This window comes from Rutidosis leptorrhynchoides, chromosome 6, assembly GCF_046630445.1.
Source record: "Rutidosis leptorrhynchoides isolate AG116_Rl617_1_P2 chromosome 6, CSIRO_AGI_Rlap_v1, whole genome shotgun sequence".
Lineage (NCBI taxonomy): Eukaryota > Viridiplantae > Streptophyta > Magnoliopsida > Asterales > Asteraceae > Rutidosis > Rutidosis leptorrhynchoides.
The window spans coordinates 379426972-379446257 of record NC_092338.1 but is presented as its reverse complement, the minus strand read 5'-3'; the positions used below and the strand labels follow the sequence as shown (position 1 = coordinate 379446257).

At 34.9% G+C, this 19286-nt stretch overlaps 1 protein-coding gene and 1 non-coding gene across 2 annotated transcripts; one reads left to right on the top strand and one right to left on the bottom strand.

Moving 5' to 3' along the window:
- Nucleotides 1-6890: 6890 nt before the first annotated feature.
- LOC139854934 (probable transcription factor KAN2) lies at nt 6891-16363 on the bottom strand. The gene is made up of 5 exons (XM_071844204.1): nt 15823-16363; nt 15637-15713; nt 13000-13045; nt 12726-12879; nt 6891-6927 (listed from the first exon to the last, which is right to left on the bottom strand). Exons 1-5 carry the CDS (start codon nt 16361-16363, stop codon nt 6891-6893), a joined length of 855 nt encoding a protein of 284 aa, XP_071700305.1.
- Nucleotides 7296-7402, top strand: LOC139856295 (small nucleolar RNA R71). Its single transcript, XR_011761786.1, has one exon. It is a non-coding gene; the product is annotated as a small nucleolar RNA R71 (small nucleolar RNA).
- Nucleotides 16364-19286: the final 2923 nt, after the last annotated feature.

Here is a 19286-nt window from a genome sequence, read left to right as displayed (position 1 = left end):
ATATAATTCTTAGGGATAGACGTTTTCGGTATAACTGGGAGAATTTCTACGAGATTTTCAAAATACTGATTGCGGATTTCGCCCAAGAGATAACGAGTTGCTGGTACGTCTGCTGATGATGTTGTGAAATATAAAAGGTTCTCCGGTAACGACGGCGAAAGGACAAGGTATAAATATCGAGATTATAATAGGAGTAGTCTCACTGAGAAGTCGAAGTGGAGCTGTGACAAAATTAGCTTCCTGAAAAGAAATTGTAGGGTTGTTTTTGCTAATAAATGGCATAGGATTCAACACGATATGTGTTAAACTATGAATTTGGATTAGAGAGTTTTTCAGGTGCATGAATCTTTTCTTCCGTAGATGAAGTGCGGTTGGTTCATCTTTCCGATCGAGGTGTTTTCAAGAATCATAAAAAAAAATTTGAATGCGAATTGTAATCGTCAAGATACGAATGAGGTTTAAGTTAGAATCAAGTGGCAAACTTGAAGATTAATTTAGTTTCATATATTATAATCAATATTTTAATTCATTTTACTTATCCAACGTTAGCAGTCCAATAGTTCAATCGTTCAATAGTTCAATGGTCCAAGGGTTCAACAGTTCAATATATTCATATTTAATATAATATATATATATATATATATATATATATATATATATATATATATATATATATATATATATATATATATATATATATATATATATATATAATTAATTAATACGTATCGTGACCCGTGTACCGGTCTCAGTGTCGATCACAACTCAAACCATATATATATTTTGGAATCCACCTCAACCCTGTATAGTTAACTATAGAGTGTCTATGGTCATTCCGAAATATATATATAGATGGGTCGATATGATAAGTCGAAACCTTGTATACGTGTCCCGTTATTTAAAGTGCGTAAAATAAATAAATATATATCATGACCCATTATACAACGTGTTGTCTCAGAATTAATCCGACGTATTGTTGTACATGTGTCCCGACAGTATGTACAGTGCAGAAATTAAAATTGCGAGAAGGTAAATTGCGATAAATTAAATGTTAATCAGTTAGCTGGGAACAGTTAGCCGGAACAGTTAGCGTGGAATCCTTAACAGATTTACAATTAGTTAATTCGTGTGTTTCTAACAATTTTTAATTTGTCAAATGTTTCTTCTTTATGCCACTTGTTGGATTCGGATAGGTAAAAATCCAAATATGAAATTTGAATGGAAATGGTTATTCTGTGACGAACGGATACGTATATCGGTGATTGTAAGTAGGATAGTAAATGTCCGTTGAATCAGATTCGAAGAATGTACAGTGTAACTTATTAATGTGAATTCTAAATATTCCTTGGGTACTACCCACCCGTTAAAATATTTTCATCATTAACAGTTTGTACGAAAGAATTTCTAATTACAATCTTTATGAAAATATAATTGGATATATATTTTCTTCAGATGTAATTATGGATTTAATGAGTCAATAAGATATTAAACTCACTTGATATATCGTTAATACTAGATTACATAATCTCTGAAACTTTAGAAATTACATAATCACCATGCCGAATGAAGATATATGAGGTAGAATGATACGTAAAGCGAAGGTATTCGATGTAGAACGATATGTAGAACGAAGTTCATACTCGGAGTACAGATGGTAATATTGAGGCGGGTGAGGTTGATATCCGAGGTATAGTTTGTGATGTTGAGGTTTACGAAGCGGTTGTAATTGAGGGTGATAAGGGTACTGTCGACGTTGATGATGGTGATCCTGATTATGCTGCTGGTGCTGCTGCTGGTGTTTACAACCTTCGCACCATGTTCTCCAAAGCCGTCACGCGAGCGCGAAGTTCGTTAACTTCTGCTAGTACACCGGAATGGTTGGCGGTTGGAACGAGCGAATGAACAAGATTCGAAATATGGGATAGTATATAATCGTGACGAGATACTTTAGAAATGAGAGAGAAGATGGTTTCTCGAACAGGTTCGCCGGTAAATGCTTCAGGTTTATCGTCAATAGGGCAATTTGATGGATGGAAGGGATCTTCGTCGTGAAATGATTTTCGAATATAGGATAATATTCTAACTTCATAGAATATATATGTATATAGTGCTAAAGATTTCGTAGACTACGAAGGAATTTACGGCATATGTCAAGCAATTCTACAGATGCGCTAAGATAGGAATTATCAGATATGTTAAGATATGAATTTTGTCTATACACTATCAATGCAGTAAATGCAGTAAGGCGTGTCTAGACTTTAAGAATGACAATCAGGCAATTTCCTAGGGATGATAAATAGATGATTTCCGACTAGAATGATAAGCAAAACTTTTTGACAGGCAGACACGGTCGAAGTCCAGACTCACTAATGTATCCTAACAACTACTAGTCAGACACACTAATGCAAGGCCTGGTTCACTAAGACCAACGCTCTGATACCAACTGTAAGAATCCGAAACTAATCCTCCCGGACAACGTCTTCAACAGTTGGTCCCATCGCGATGATCGAATCCAAGTAATATCCTTAACATGAGCTAATGCACAGCGGAAGACTTAATTCATACCTGAGAATAACATGCTTTAAAATGTCAACATAAAGTTGGTGAGATATATAGGTGTGATGCTAGCAGCGTTATAACTATGGACCACAAGATTTCATATACATACATAATACACTCCCCGTGTATGGAAAAGTCGTTGAGCACTTGGTAACCATACTTAACATTTAAATCACAGCAGCATATTCTTAAATAAACCCTACACCGTACCAAGTGTAGTAACGAAACGAAGTACTGTGCAACTGTTTAAAACTGGTCGTCCAGCCCGGTTGGGGTTGTCAGGCCCGATAGATCTATCAACAGGATTCGCGTTTACGCTTCTCACGTAAATATTAGCTACCAAGTATAAAGAGATATGCCATGGTACAACTCAACGTAGATTTTTGATCACTTGTGTCCATAACGTAAATCATTTATAAAAACAGCGCATGTATTCTCATCCCAAAAATATTTAAAGTTCAAAAAGGGACTATATACTCACCATACTGTATTTTGTAGTAAAAATACATATAACATCATTGAACAAGTGTAGGGTTGGCCTCGGATTCACGAACCTATATCATTTATGTATATATTAACACATATAATTGTAGTCGGATAAATTTATTCTTAATTTATATATCTTATATATTTAATTTGTAATAATTGTATTCTTATTTAAAAAAAATATTTATTTGTTTTAATAATATTTTTAGTATAAAAATAATAATATTTTGTTATTATATTAATATAGATGTTAATAAATTATTATGTTAATAATAATAATGATAATAATATTGGTAATTTTATTAAGGATAATAATAATAATATTTTTTTTAATAAAAATAGTAATTTTGATAATTTTAATTATAATGATATTGTTAAATAAAAATGATGATAATAATAATAAATATCAATTTATACCTTAGAAGCATTAAAAAGAAATAAACTGTCTGGGACGGGACTCGAACCTACGACCTCTAGTATAACATCAGCACACTTAACCATCAAGCCATTTCTGTCTTTCTGATATGAATTACTGAGCAAGTTTCCTTATCCCGTTTTAATCAGCCCAAGTAACAACCAAATCCCTGGCCCAACACCCATGAAATTCTCGGCCCAAGATTAAATAGAATTTTTGTTTTGGTTTTTGCAGGTTATCTCAAATACGGAGTATTTATATAAAAAGATCTTCATGCCAGCTGGTCACTCAATCCCTACTTCCTAAATTAATTCACGGCCCAATCATATTGTATTCATCAAACAGAAACTCGCCTCCTTATCATATTATGGATCCCGGTCACTTTCAAAGGGATTTAAAAAGTCTCGAACTAGTACAAAATATTCTTGTCATGTTTTATAAAGTCATTAGATTAGATAAACAAAACCATGTGTGGGTCATTCCACTTTCCATCGGTCGGCCATATGAAAAGCAAGAATACGCAGGAAACTGTTTTTCCCCTTCATCTTCATTAACGTACATCGTGCGTTAAACTTTAACAGAAAAAAATAGAAGACAGTAAATCGAAGTATGAGAAGGTTATGGTGTTCATGACGAAGTGATGGTGGTTGTTTGCGGTTTTGAAACAGAAACATAAATCAGGAACCATCGTATGTTCATGGTGATTCTTAGTGATGCTAAATGGGCTTATCAAGGTTTGCAGGTGGTTTTCGTTTTAAACAGATTCAAAGAAGAGAGAGAAGGAAACAAAATTTTATCTACGATGTTTGTTTTGGTTGGGTTGTGGTTTCGGTTCATCTAGGAAACAACTAAAACAGAAAAGATTGAAGTAGAAACAATGGTGGTGTTAGTGATAGAGTAACAAGTTTGCAGCAACACTTAGAGTTTGTGGTGGTTGTTTGGTGTTCGAGAATTGGAGACAAACAAGGTGGCAAGGGTGGTGACAACATGGGTGGTGATGGAGATCGTTGATGGTGAGGGTGGTGGTGGTCGTGTAAGTGGGTGTGCGGGTGGTGGTTGCAGCCATAAACGCGAAGATGGTGATGATTAGATCAAGGATGGCGGTTCAAGTAGTAGTAGTGATTAGATGATATTGATGATCGGAGATGGGTTTTTGATTTGAGTTGAAGTCGACGGGATGGTGTTCGATTGGTGTGTCTAAGGCAAAACAAAATGGTAACAATAATGGTTTGGGAACTGGAGTGGGTTTCAAACTTGTGTTCGGTGGAAAAAAATATATATGAAAGTAGTTTGTATAGATGGATGCATATATGCATTCTTAAAAGTTGAACAGACAAAAATAACAACAGTAAATATCCAATCAACTTTTCAATATATGTATTTTATATTAAAAAGAAAACGCGTGAAAGAAAACAGCTAATTACACTTAGTATTTATATTACCGACAATTTTCCCACGAAGTGATATATCGTGTCCATTGCTAAACAGTTTATATATAAAAGTGTTCCTAAAAATCCCAAATTTTTAGATTAAAAATATTTAATTAATTCACTCATTAATCTGAATTACCTGTAATTGATTAATCAAATATAGATTTCAAACCTCTAGACTCAACCTCACAGATTTTGCTTATCGTGTCGAAAACATATAAAGATTAAGGTTTAAATTTGGTCGGAAATTTCCGGGTCGTTACATATTAGGATTTAGTCTTCATTGGCGTTGCACATAGGTTTTATGATTTTCTTCCATAAGGATTTTATATGTGCAATACGAAGGACTTATACCTTTAATGTCATGAATCTTTCATGCAATAGCTGGTTTATGAGCTTTTAGTACAGAAATGAGTTGAGATTTTTCATTTTCCGTAAGAGAACACGAGATTATTACAGGTAATTCAGATTCACCATGTAAATAAGCGTATTCCTAATGGGTTGGAAGTGGCTTTAACTCTAATATCGGTGGTTCTTCTATCGATGATTTGTATCGATATCTGTCTTCCTCTTTTAGCATTTGATGTTCTTCTGTTGTTGGTTCGTATTCATTAGCCATGAGTGTGGCTAATATTTTAGCTTCATCAATTGGTTCAGTTCCTTCTCCTAAAGAACATTCTCCCGTTCCTTGTAATTCTGGAAATTCTTGTAACAATTCTGCATGTGAATCTATAGTTTGAATATAATAACATGTATCGTCTGCAGATTTCGATTGTTGCATGGCTCTATCAACAGAAAAGGTAACACTCTCGTCCTCTATACTTAGGGTCAGTTTCTTACCAAACACGTCTATTATTGCTTTAGCCGTGTTTAAGAATGGTCTTCCTAATATAAGATGAACTCGAGAATCTTCTTCCATGTCCAGAATAACAAAGTCTACTGGAAATACTAAAGTACCAACTTTAACTAGCATGTTCTCCATTATCCCTCTAGGGTATTTTACTGATCGATCGGCTAGTTGTATGCTTATTCGTGTTGGTTTCAATTCTCCGAGGTCTAGTTTAGCGTATAATGAATATGGCATTAAATTTATACTAGCACCTAAGTCTGCCAATGTTTCTATTAAATTAAGACTACCCAGAAAATATAGAATTGTGAAACTTCCTGGATCTGATAATTTTTCTGGTAGTTTATTCAATAGCACTGCAGAACAATTAGCATTCATAGTAATAGCTGAGAGTTCTTCCATTTTCTTTCTATTTGTGATTAGATCTTTCAGGAATTTAGCATATCTTGGCATTCCTGAAATCACATCAATGAAAGGAAGATTGAAATTTATTTGTTTAAACATATCCAAGAATTTGGATTGCTCGGCTTCAATTCTTTCTTTTCTCATTTTACTCGGGTAAGGAAGCGGTGGTTGGTATGGTTTAACATAAGGCTTTGCCTTAACTGTGTTATCTTCATTAACCTTTTCAACTACCGGTTCTGATTCCTTCTCTTGCTCAGATTGTGATTCATGTGTAGTAGGAATAGAGTCATCAGAATTTACAGGCATTTCAGGTGGTTTAAGTGTAATACCACTTCTTGTGGTAATGGCTTTAGCTGTTTCATTTCGGGGGTTAGCATTTGTATCACTAGGTAGACTCCCCAGTTTTCTTTCACATATTAACCTTGCTAGGTTGCTCACTTCTTGTTCCAGATTTTGGATAGAAGCTTGTTGATTTCTAAATGCTTGAGCATTTTGTTCATTAGTTTGTTTCTGAGATGTGAAAAATTGAGTTTGAGATTCAACTAGCTTTGACATCATGTCTTCTAAATTTGGCTTTTTATCATCGTTTTGTGGTGGTTTATTTGAAAAAATAGGTCTTTGATGGTTGTAAGTATTGTTAGATACTTGTTGATTGCTAGGACCTTGTTGGTTGTTGTATGGAACATTTCGGTTATAATTCTGATTTTGATTGTAGTTTGGTCTTAGCGGTTGATAATTATTTTGATAATTATTTCCAGGCCTTTGGTTCATGTATGAAACATTCTCTCTTTGTTCCATTGTTTGTTCAATACTGAGACAATCTTTTGTCATATGTGGTCCTCCACACTGCTCACAACTAATTCGTATTGCGTGAATATCTTTAGTCATCTTTTCCATTTGTCTCTCGAAAGCATCTAACTTTGCGGAAATGGAATCAAAGTCATGACTAGAATCGGCTCTAGCCGCTTTAGATGAACGAAGAATATCTTTTTCTTGATGCCACTCATGTGAGTGGGAGGCTGTGTTATCAATAATTTTTTGAGCTTCGGTTGCGGTTTTCTTCATAATGGAACCACCAGCTGCTGTGTCGATGTCTTTTCATGTAGCAACGTCGCATCCTTGGTAGAATATTTGTACTATTTGATAAGTATCTAAACCGTGCTGAGGACATCCTCTCAACAACTTTCCGAATCTTGTCCACGCTTCATATAATGTTTCATTTGGCTTTTGCGTGAATGTAACAATTTCTCCTTGAAGTCTTACGGCTTTAGATGCCGGAAAGAATCTTTTAAGAAATTTCTCAACTAAAACATCCTATGTATCAATCGCTCCTTCAGGTAATAATTCTAACCAATCTTTGGCTTCTCCCTTTAAAGTCCAGGGAAATAACATGAGATAGATCTGTTCATCCTCAACTTCTCTGATTTTAAATAGAGTATAGATCCTATTAAAGGTACGAAGACGTTCGTTTGGATCTTCTTTTGACGTACCACTAAATTGGCATTGATTAGTTACCATGTGTAGGATTTGTCCTTTGATTTCATAATCTGGCGCATTAATTTCTGGTTGAGTAATGGCATGACCTTGGCCAGTGCGTGTGGCTCTCATTCGGTCTTCCATACTTAGAGGTTCCTGATTTTCCATGATTGAATTTGTTGAATCTAAATCACTAGAGGATTCTGATTTAATGGTTTCTTCCTCGACAATCTCTGTATGAGTAATTTGTGGTTCAGGATCTTTGAATTGTCCTTGAATATCCTCCGGGTTCTCAATTGTGAGGTCGGGTTCAAAAAATGGATTATCGAAAATTTGAATTGGAGTATTTGTTCGACTAGATGATGATTCTAAAGAAAAATCAATGGCGACAATATTGGCTAGATGTCTTGATCGAGTTACAGGTGGTGAACGTATGAAAGGTGGTAAACATTTTGCTCGGTGCATTCACTGAATATCCTATTAGTTATAAAGATAAAAATTATATAAGTTATCAAATTAATAGACCTTTCTGATTTTACCCACATTTCGAATAGCCAATAGATGCAGCAGGTAGCCAGGACCCTTTAAATCAAAAGCCCACAACTCACCACTAACAAATCCAACTATTACTACGAACCAGAAAATTTTGGATGTCTATCAATTTAACCGCTTAAAATAATTTTTCGTCGAAATTTAAAGAAAATAAAGAAAATTCTATGTCCTAAAAACTAGAGCGTAGAAATGAGAAAGAAAAAGCGCGTCGAAAAATAAGAGGTCGAAAATTAAATCGTCGAAAAATAATAATAAGAAAGTAGAGCGTCGAAACTTAAAAGTCTAAAAACTAAAAATTAAAACTTGCGTCTAAAAGTATTAAAACTTAAAAGGAATTCTATATCTAAAACGGCAATAACTTAATTAGGCAAGTTAAAGCCGAACATCAAAAGCCGTATGGTAAGTTGCAACCGTTAGAGATCCCGAAATGGAAATGGGAGCACATTACCATGGATTTCATCACTAAATTACCTAAGACGGCGAGAACTCAATATGATTCGATTTGGGTTATAGTTGATCGGTTGACGAAAAGTGCTTTGTTTCTTCCCATTAAAGAAGCAATATCGTCGGAGGCCTTGGCTAAGTTGTTTATCAAGGAAGTGGTCTCGCGACATGGCGTTCCTATATCTATTATTTCGGATCGAGATACCCGTTTTACATCTCGATTTTGGGAAAAGTTTCACGAAGATATGGGTACACAATTAAAGTTGAGCACGGCGTATCATCCTCAAACGGACGGTCAAACCGAACGTACGAACCAAACTTTGGAAGATATGTTACGGGCGTGCATTATCGATTTCGGTGGTAGTTGGGATGAGCATCTACCTTTGGTGGAATTTTCGTACAATAATAGTTTTCATACTAGTATCGGGATGCCACCGTACGAGATTCTTTATGGTCGAAGGTGTCGAACTCCCATTTGTTGGGGAGAAGTGGGACAAAGGGAAATCGGGAGTACCGATTTGGTTCTAGAGACGAATAACAAGATTGATATTATCCGGGAGCATTTGAAAAAGGCTCAAGATAGGCAAAAGTCATATGCCGATAAACGTAGACGGACGATCGAATTCCAAGAGGGCGACATGGTCATGCTTAAGGTTTCGCCATGGAAGGGTATTATTCGATTTCGAAAACGGGGAAAGTTAGGTCCTCGGTTTATTGGGCCGTTTAAAGTCTTAGCTCGTGTTGGTGAAGTTGCATATCGATTGGAATTACCCGAAGAACTTGCGGGGATCCATAATACGTTTCATGTTTCCCATCTCCGTAAGTGCCTTGCGGATGATTCTTCATGGATGCCATTAGACGAAATCGAGCTAAACAATAAGTTGGAGTATATTGAAGAGCCGATTGCTATACTTGATGAAAAGGTCAAGAGGTTGAGGCATAAGGAGGTTAGGACTTTTAAAGTTCAATGGCGGCGGAATAAGGGTTCCGAGTTCACTTGGGAACCTGAAGAGTTTGTGTTGGTTTATCTTCCCGCTTGTCATGTGGCATGGATTGCGAGGACGCAATCCGAATAAGTGGGGGAGAGTTGTAAGACCCGTGTAATTATTGTACATAATGTTTGTATGTGTAATTATATGACTAGAGTTGTGGAGTTCATGTTTCATACATTTAAAAAGGGGAAAATTATTGCTGAATTGGGGTCTGCGCGCCGCGCAGATGAGGCGCGCGCCGCGCAACGCGGCTGCCAGCTATTCCTTGTTTTTATTTAAATTTAAACGTGGGTATTTTGGTAAATTCACATCAAGGCCGAGTTTAATGCTTGGTTCAGTAGTTTGGGAGCTCATTTACTCCCTTGTTCACCAACCTTATCACCTCCCAATTTATTTTAGTGAGAGAGTGAGTTTTAGAGAGGAAAAGCTCACTTTGAAGAGGAAGAAGAGGGTTTCTTGCTAAAGTCCAAGTTCTAAAGTTGTTCATCTCGTCATTCGTTACATTTTGATAGTTGTGGTATGCCTTAACTTTCAATTCTTGTTTTGATTTCGTGTATGGGTTAGGGTTTGTGTGAAGATGAACATTAAGACCCATTTTTGGGTAAATTGGGTGTTCTTGGGTAAATTGGGTCATGTAGGCTCAATAATGGGTTAGCTAGGGTTTTAAAAGTATTAATTGTCGTCATGAAACCCTAATTGGCTAATAATTTGTTAGAACACCTTAAGGAAGAGTAAATGGGTGTGATTTGGGTATAAATGACCCAAAATGGGTGTATTGACTTTTATTGAGTCAAATGGGTCAAAATTGGACCAAGGTTGGTAAATGGTTGTGTTTTGTGATAAAACCTAGTAATCTAATGTGTAGAAAGGCCTTGAGTGCCAAGCGTTAGGGTTTTTGGTGAAAATGACCCAATTTAGGGTTAAGTGTCCAAATGGGTCAAGATGACCTAGGAGGGTGTGGGTTGTAAGATTAGACCAAGTTGATTGATTATATGCTTGTGAAAATAGGTACGTTACCTCGGAACTCAAGCTTGGTTTAATAATCACCGAAGGCATAAGGTGAGTGGAATAATTATGCGTATGTGTATATAATGTATTTATTTGTGTCGTATGAATGTGGCATTGTCGCGTTGCTTAAGACACCACATTGTAAAGAAGTGGATGTCGCGTTGTTTAAGACACCACATGGTAAAGAAGTGGATGTCGCGTTGTTTAAGACACCACAATGTAATGGAGTGGATGTCGCGTTGTTTAAGACACCATCCATCGTATTGAATGGCATGTGGAATCGTCGCGTTGTTTAAGACGCCACATTGTAAAGGGTGAGTGAGTCGCGTTGTTTAAGACATCACCCGGGGGATTAGTGACTACGCGTTGATTAAGTAGCCCTAACGGATGTTATGAACTCCAACGGTCTTGTATGTACCGTTTCCCTTGTTCGAATTGGTTAACCAAGGTTGCGTGAGTTATGTATTGAAAGTATTTATTTATGAATCGTATGCTTTTGTATTATTAGCTACTTGTGGATTTGCGGTTTATGGTATATGCATAATATTGTTGCATGATTGTCGAATTGTTAAACCGAGTATGATGTTGTGTAAGTGATGCAAGTAAGTAGATTATATATGTGTATGTATAATTATTGTGCTCACTAAGCTTTGCTTACCCTCTCGTTGTTTACCTTTTTATAGGTTCGTGTGTGGATAAGGGTAAGGGCATTACCTTGGATTGAGTTTCCCGCTTCGATGATTAAGAAGCGCTTTTGGTTTTGGCTTGGAGTTTGACCGAGACTTGGGTAGTTTAACCCCAAACACCATGCTCGTTGTGTCGTTTGGCAATTAAACTTTTGTGATCGAAACTCTAATTTGTATTAAACTTGTATTCTTACACTTAGTGGCAATTTGGGCACGTGTGGGCCCCACTTTGTAAAACTCGCTCAAACCTTAGTTATGTGCTAGTTTTACATATATTAATGTACGGTTAAAAGCGTTTTGGCTAAATGTGTCGGGAAGTCGCTCATCTTTTTCGCATTAAAGGCAACCGGCAACAGCCAGCTTTTGCGCGGCGCGCAAGCCGGGGTGCGCGGCGCCCAAACAGTCTGCCAGCAAAAAATTTTTTTAGCTAAAATTTAACGAGGTTTAGTGGTGGTTGGTTTGGGTTGTCACAAAAATGAAACAGGGGTAAAAAAGGATGAACTTTGGAAAATCTACACATAAAAACAGAAACAAAGTACAAGCAAGTCTCAAATAGAGCAAACCTGGCACCCAAAAGTTTCTCACCTAATGGGTCCTTTATCTAAAGGTCTTAGTTTTAGTACCAAGTTTTACTAGTGGACCCCACTTGAAATAACCTTGTGAAATCAATGGGAAAGATCAATATCTATTATTATAGGAGTATCATTGAACCATTGAGTCTAATCAGTGGCGGAACCAGCATGGGGCGGGGGGGGCAGATGCCCCCAGTCGATTTGCAATTTTTAGTGTAAAAATTTTGGGTTTTTCGATTTTGCCCCCAGTGAAAAAAAAATTTTGCCCCAAAACCACCATATTTTGCCCCAAAACCTCCGTATTTTGCCCCAAAACCTTCATATTTTGCCTAAAAACCTTCACATTTTGCTCAAAAATCACCATATTTTTCCCCAAAACCTCTATATTTTACCAAAAAAAAATTGATACGCTTTAAAAAAAATTTCGCCCCGGGTAAAAAAAATTCCTGTTTTCGCCACTGAGTCTAATCTAGATAATTAGTACTACTACTTTGACTGAATAGTATTTTAAAAAATTCTACTAACTATAATTTTCACCAAGTTTCATACCTATTCATTAAAGTGTTGTCCGGTTGGTTAAATAATAAAGTTGATACTTATATATGTACGACTCAACGTAGTAATTTGACCACTTATAATGAATCAGTAAGAGTAATATTCTTTAGATCGCGCTTTTATAAATGAAAGGACGTACACATAGATGTATGTTTGAGTAAACATAGTAAGTACACCAGCATCATGCTATGAAGCTCCTTACACGAGAATTATGAGCATAAAATCTTGAAAATATATAAACATATATTTATGGCGACTAAAGTATTATATGAACTTATTAGATGTATCTGATGCTTACCTTGAAGAATTACTCCAAAGTCCATGTTGATGAACTGTAGACGGCCTTCCTCCATTTTCAGCCATTGATTTTGTCCGTTTTAAGTTTTGAATATCAAGTAAAATATCATCACAGGTAGCTACCGATGATCCATTCTCATGAACATCCCATTGCCCTAGTTAATTTTAGGTTCATCAACATGTTTTCAAATTCAATAAGCTTATTAAACTCCGAGCTAGTTAGTAATCTATAAAAGTAGAAATAGAAAAGTAAGTGGAAGACAATTATGATTTACCCGAAGAAGTTGGAGCTCTATCAGTTGTTTTAATGGTTCTATACATCTGCAAGACAAAGAACAAATAACTCTTGTGTCAGAGTTAAATAGTGCAAAACAAAGTCTCACATCATTATAGGGCGTGTGTAGATGTTTGTCATGCCACATAGGCGTGGGTAAGGCCACAAACAACGCGTTATCTGTGGTCTTAAAAAACATTTTCTCCCACAAAGCAGGTAACATTGTTCACCCAGAGCAAAAGATTAATTAGAGTTCAGGCTGAAAATACATACATAGAGAAACGGAAATTGTATGCCTTTATGATATATGTCTCCCTCCGTTAAACTATTATCGCGTGTTTTGAAGTGTGTAATAAAATAACTAAAATTTAAAGCACATTTTTATGTTCATCTTAAGGCACACAAAACTTTTTCCTTAGATCTGAATGTAATTCAATTCAATTGTTTAGAGTACCTTGTTAGTCCAAAGGGGTAATTTAATGCCTGAGCCATTGTAAGCTTTTTGTTAAAAATCGAAGGTTTATTAATTAAACCATGACTCCATGCATAGAAAAATCAAAAACTGCATATCTTGATGGCAATCCCATAAAGGTGTAAGTCAGCTGCAAAATTGACTTAACCATGGTTACATATGCATCTACACGTACATATCATTGATGAATGATGGCGTTTTATGTCCTTTTTTCAAATCTCGAGTTCTGTAAAAGAGAATATGATATATTTTTTTTCATCTAATTCCAATTCCAACAAAATATTCAAAAGAAAACAAAATTGTCACAATAAAGTGTGTGTAATCTTGTCCAGGCTTGGGTTATGTGTCCGTGTTTTCAATTCTTTGGTCTTTGTTGTCTTGTACCGTACACTGGCCGGGTAATATATATGTACTCGTCTAAATTTAAGAAATAAAAAAATACAGCATTGAAAAAATAAACAAATTTATGGTATAATTATAAACGAGAACTAGTTTTCTCATAAAAAATACCTTGTACGTATTAGCTAATACTACGTATCTTTTATTTATATTTATATCAAATGCTAATGACAACCCTTAGGATTGTCATTAAGAGGTTTTCAATGCAAAAGTAATTGTACATTTGTAAGTTAAAAGGTAATTTTTTCTATTAAAATAAGTAGTTATTATAATGTACAATCAAAATATTCATACACAAATTTGTTAATGATAACCCTTAGAGTTATTATTAGCATTTTTCTTATATTTATATTTATATTTGTATTTATTTATATTTATATTTATATATAAGAGTTATAGTAAAACATTATATACATAGGATACAATAGTTAAAGAATAAACATTAAAAAAAACATCTAACCTAATACGAAGTATTTAAGTAAAAGGGAAAAGTTGATTGAAAAAAAATATAGGTCTAGCAGCAGCCAGCAGGGAGAAAAACAGGTGCCAAGAATTAGAAATACTTGTCTGCAGGTAAACAACCATAGGGATTTGAAAATTTTTATCATAATTAATTAGATGATAAATTTTTATTCCTTATCTACTAAATTACCCATAATGTTTAAAAAGTTTAAAAATCAAAACAACCCGGAGTAATAAACTAAATCATCTTTTTCTGCAATTATGCATATATTAAGGACTTCTATGTATGACGGTGCTTTTATGTTAGTGAGTTTAGTTTAATCCAACGATCATTTTAGTGTATTAACTGAATAAATTTGCTAAGTTGAAAGTGAAAACAATCTTTAACACTGTAGAATGGATTTAAAAAACATAATGTGGAGTGCACGTCCATTAAAAGTTAAAGTGTTAGCTTGAGTGGGAAACTTGTTTGTGCAAAGACAAACAAGGTTGGTTGTCCGGGGAGGTGGTGCGCGACACCTTCTTGGTGCACCGCACCATATAGTGTAAAGGGACCTTGTTTTCACCAGAAGAATTCTGATGTGCCACATTGCTCTTTTGGTGCACCGCATTGGTCTGAAAAAGGCATAGGTGCGCCACACCACCAAAGTGGTGCGCCGCATCTCTTTGCAGAATGTGCTGAAAAGCCACAACTGTTCATAAACGTTTTGAAACGTTTCACAAATGGTCGCCTTGTTTTCCTGGACGTTTTGGGACATGTTTAAGTGCTTTATTAGGGTATAAATGCACCATTTCAATCATGTCTTTTGCCAAGAGATGTGTCATTTAATTGTGGCCATTTATCAAAGGTCGCAATGCTTCATTGCGCCTTTTGACCCATTATAAATATAATACTCCATTCCATGGAGACGTGTTTCAGAATTTGATCATTCTAAAGTTACTTTCAACACACAAACATCCAGAAAATACTCTCTACAATTGTTAGGATAATCATCTTTTAGCCAAGAAAATTATCCATTCCTTGTCTTATCCCAATCTTGATTTCGTGCGAACCATTATGGCTAATTGGGTCGAAATACTTGATTATGAAAGTGACTACAGGATTATGAAAGTGACTACAGGATTCAAGGATCAATCTGACTTCATATTCTCTACCACAAACCCATTTATCAATCACTTTATTGCATATACAGTCCATATGTCTATAAAGAATTTTAAAATAGTACTTTGAAGAATTCAAGATTCTTGAACAATTTTAGCTTATAGTTTTTTGTTGAAATGAGAAGCTAATTGGTGCATGTGTACCTGCAAGTGAGATTTGACATGTGCTAATGTGAGATCTTTTACATCCATTAGCTCAAGAACTGACTTTGGTGTTGCTCCTAAACTCATTACAACAACATAACATATTAGTAACATTAATAGTTAACATATACGGAGTATCATTTATAACAGTAATTATAAAATTATAATTGTTTCATATAAACATACTTTCATGGCCACCCAAAAGCTCAACAGCATGAACAAATCTAGAATGAAGAGTAGTAGTCCACCTCATCCTTGGAGCTCTCATGCTTCTTTTGGTTGAAAACCTCACCTCAGACAAGAATCTTGATTGTGCATTAATGTTGGGGTGAGTTAAAGAAGGTGGACAATTATTGGTGGAACAAGAAGAATTTAGTACAGATTTATGTTGGTAATGAGGTAGTATTTGTAGATTAGGAGGATTATCGGTTATATTGTTATGGTAATAAATAGGAACCCCTTTAATAGGTGTCAAGAACCCTAGTTGTGATCTGAACCCTGGATGATGGTTTTGGTTGGTGAGATGGGTGGAATGTGTTGGGTTGGGTGAGTTGAGCTTTAAAGTGGGTTCATTTGTGGATGATGAGTTATGTTGTTGTGAGCTCAAAGCTCTCTTCCAAAAATGGCCTAAATCAAGATTATGATGATCTTGATCACTTCTTGTTGGTTTTATGGTGGGTGGGCTAATTTGTAGAGATAAATCTGGTTGTGCTGGGAAAAGTTCCATTTACTCTAGCAAATTAAATTTCTCTCTCTTTTTGATTGCTCTAATTGGTTCTAGGTATTTGTTAAGTTTGTTTAATTTGTTTGAGGTTGTAAAGCTAGGTTTTATGATGGAACATGAAGTACATAAGTGAGTTGTAAGGAGTTATATCTGTTCCAAAGTTGTGATATTATATTGGATATGGAGTATGAGAATTTAAGATTTCTTTAGATTTGATTTTGGCATGAATGTATGGTGAATATGGTGAATTGGTGATGGGATTGTACTGTTTGAAAATTTGAGAGAGGAAGAGAAGAATGGTTGTATCTCTCTCCTTAGAATTGAAGTGTATGTGAAAAAATGACATTTGAAGAGACCAGAGAGAATTTATACGTGGAGGAAAGAAAAGTAGATTCAAAAAACATTAATCAATACTCCAACTTAAAAATTGAATGGATGCTTAATTACTCATTCTGACGATCGCTCCAAATCCATATGGACGAACACGTCATTAATCAATTTCATTGCGAGGTATTTGACCTCTATATGATACGTTTTGTAAACATTGCATTCTTTTGAAAAGGCACACCATAAATGAATATTTAAATCAAAGGTTTTCGACATCTGATGATTTCTACATATAGACAATCACCGTAAATAATAGTTTACAATAATAGTTCCGTTGACAATGCAGTCAAAATAAGATACATGGTGATGATTTGGTGAATGCAACGTTTCCTTGAAAAATATGTCATGTAAGACTCCATGCACATAGCTTGTCTAACATATAAGCAAACAGCGGAAGACTTCTAGGGAACCTGAGAATAAACATGCTAACAAGTGTCAACACAAATGTTGGTGAGTTCATAGTTTTAGTGTTTCGCATAATCTGTATATAAAAGTGGATCACAGGATTTCAGTTGTTTCATCCAGAAACGTTTATCAATATATTCTAAATAACAGAGCACCCTGGTAACTAAACTTTAACGTTATAATGATAAATACCCCATTCGTTTTAATACACACAAACCAACGTGTCCTAAACTCAAATAACACACGTCCGTTAAAAGGCTAGCGCTCTAGCTCGGACGGGGATGTCAAGCCCTATGGATCCATATACTGTTATTCGCGCCCACCAGTCCATATCCTATGTACTGGCAGCTACTAGTTACCAAAGCTAAGGGATTTCGGTTTAAACTCAGTGTAGAATTTAGTATGTACTTGTATCCATTGCGTTTAAAATAAAGTGCATGTATTCTCAGCCCAAAAATATAGATTGCAAAAGCAATTAAAAAGGGATCAATGAAACTCACCTTAGCAGCATATAAAGCTTTTACCAAAATGTGACCGAAACTCGGAATATCAAATAACCGTAGATCTCAACCTAGAGAACATATGTTGGTCAATAAATGTCTATCAAGCTAGGTCAGGTCATAGTGTATCACAATCCTAATGCTCGAGATCGACATACAAAAGTTATCCAATGTCGTTTCAAAAAGTCAATTTTGACAATAGTTCAACAAAACGAGCCGTACCTTATATAAGGATTCATTTACTAGGTTGATAATATTCAAAAATCTATTTTATCAATCTTGTAAACAAGTTGTTTAAATCTTAATTGCAGATTCAAAAGCAATTTCAATTAACGTCAATCATAATTCAGTTGATCATATCTTTTAATCCGTTCATCGAAACTATTCGGTGTCTAAATGAAAAGTTATTGATTTTTCGCCAGCTTTCCAAAAACATGCATATCATATACCTTTTATCAATAATATATGTATTTAATTCGTGATTCATTATAAACTGTTTAACGACAAGATTTAGCATACAAGCATACATATACATATATGCTCGAGCACTAGACATGGATACACAATTAATATATAAAAGATAAAATATGAATGCTTACGTATAAATATTGAGATTCAATATTGTAGGAAAGTACGTAGACGCAACAGAGATGAAAAACACTAGGTTTGACTTGCGAACAGTACCCATGAATATTACCCATAACCTCCATAGTTATAACCCATAGTTTCCTTAGCTCTATCCCGTTTGAAAACCAGTTTTGAAAGTGACACGCTCATAACTTCGTCGTAATATTTTATGTATAATATTACTAAAAATATTAAGATTAATAATAATAATAATCTTAATAATATAATAATAATAATAATAATAATAATAATAATAATAATAATAATAATAATAATAATAATAATAATAATAATAATAATAATAATAATAATATTAATAATAATAATAATAATAATAATAATAATAATAATATATATAGAGATCGAGAGATAGAAGGTGGATGGATTCAGCAAAGAAAATGCGGGCTTTTATAGCCATTTCTGATTTTGACAGCCCCGCGATCGTGGAGTTTTTGTGCCTTACAGCTTCGCGATCGTGGAGTTCCCTGATCCAGCTCACACCTGATTTGTTTTCTTGTTTGTCGACATTTTATTTTAATATATAATATAATATATTTAATTTATATTAATTAATTATATATTATATTATATTCTCGTGCATAGTTGACTTGAAATTTTCGTTCCGATGTCTCGTACGTTGTCACTCGACTTATGCCCCGGTTCCGATTTCTCGAACGCATTTTCGTATGCTTAGAAAACTATCACTTTACGTTTCGTGACTCGTACCTTTGTCAAAATATAGTCTTAAATTATCAATAAACTATACCACTCAAAGTATATCTTAATCTTTTGAGTGTTTTGGTCATTTACTTCTATAAATCATTGTCTCGTTATTTATTAATATAATACTCCCTCCGTCCCATTACAAGTGTCCACTTACTTTTTGCACACAGTTTTAGAAAATCCCACTAACTTCATTTTCCACCAATCAGAAATTTTCTCTCTCCAGAATAACCTCTTCTCATTAGTTGAAATACAAAGTGGACACTTGTAATGGGACATCCCAA

Excerpts from the sequence above, each read along its gene's own strand:
- LOC139854934 (XM_071844204.1), bottom strand. The coding sequence starts at position 16,363 with ATGGAACTTTTCCCAGCACAACCAGATTTATCTCTACAAATTAGCCCA. Across the intron at positions 13,046-15,636 it reads ATGTCAAATCTCACTTGCAG|ATGTATAGAACCATTAAAAC; the intron begins GTACACATGCAC and ends TTTGTCTTGCAG. Across the intron at positions 6,928-12,725 it reads CTTTGGAGTAATTCTTCAAG|AGAATGTTTCATACATGAAC; the intron begins GTAAGCATCAGA and ends TGGAACAAAGAG.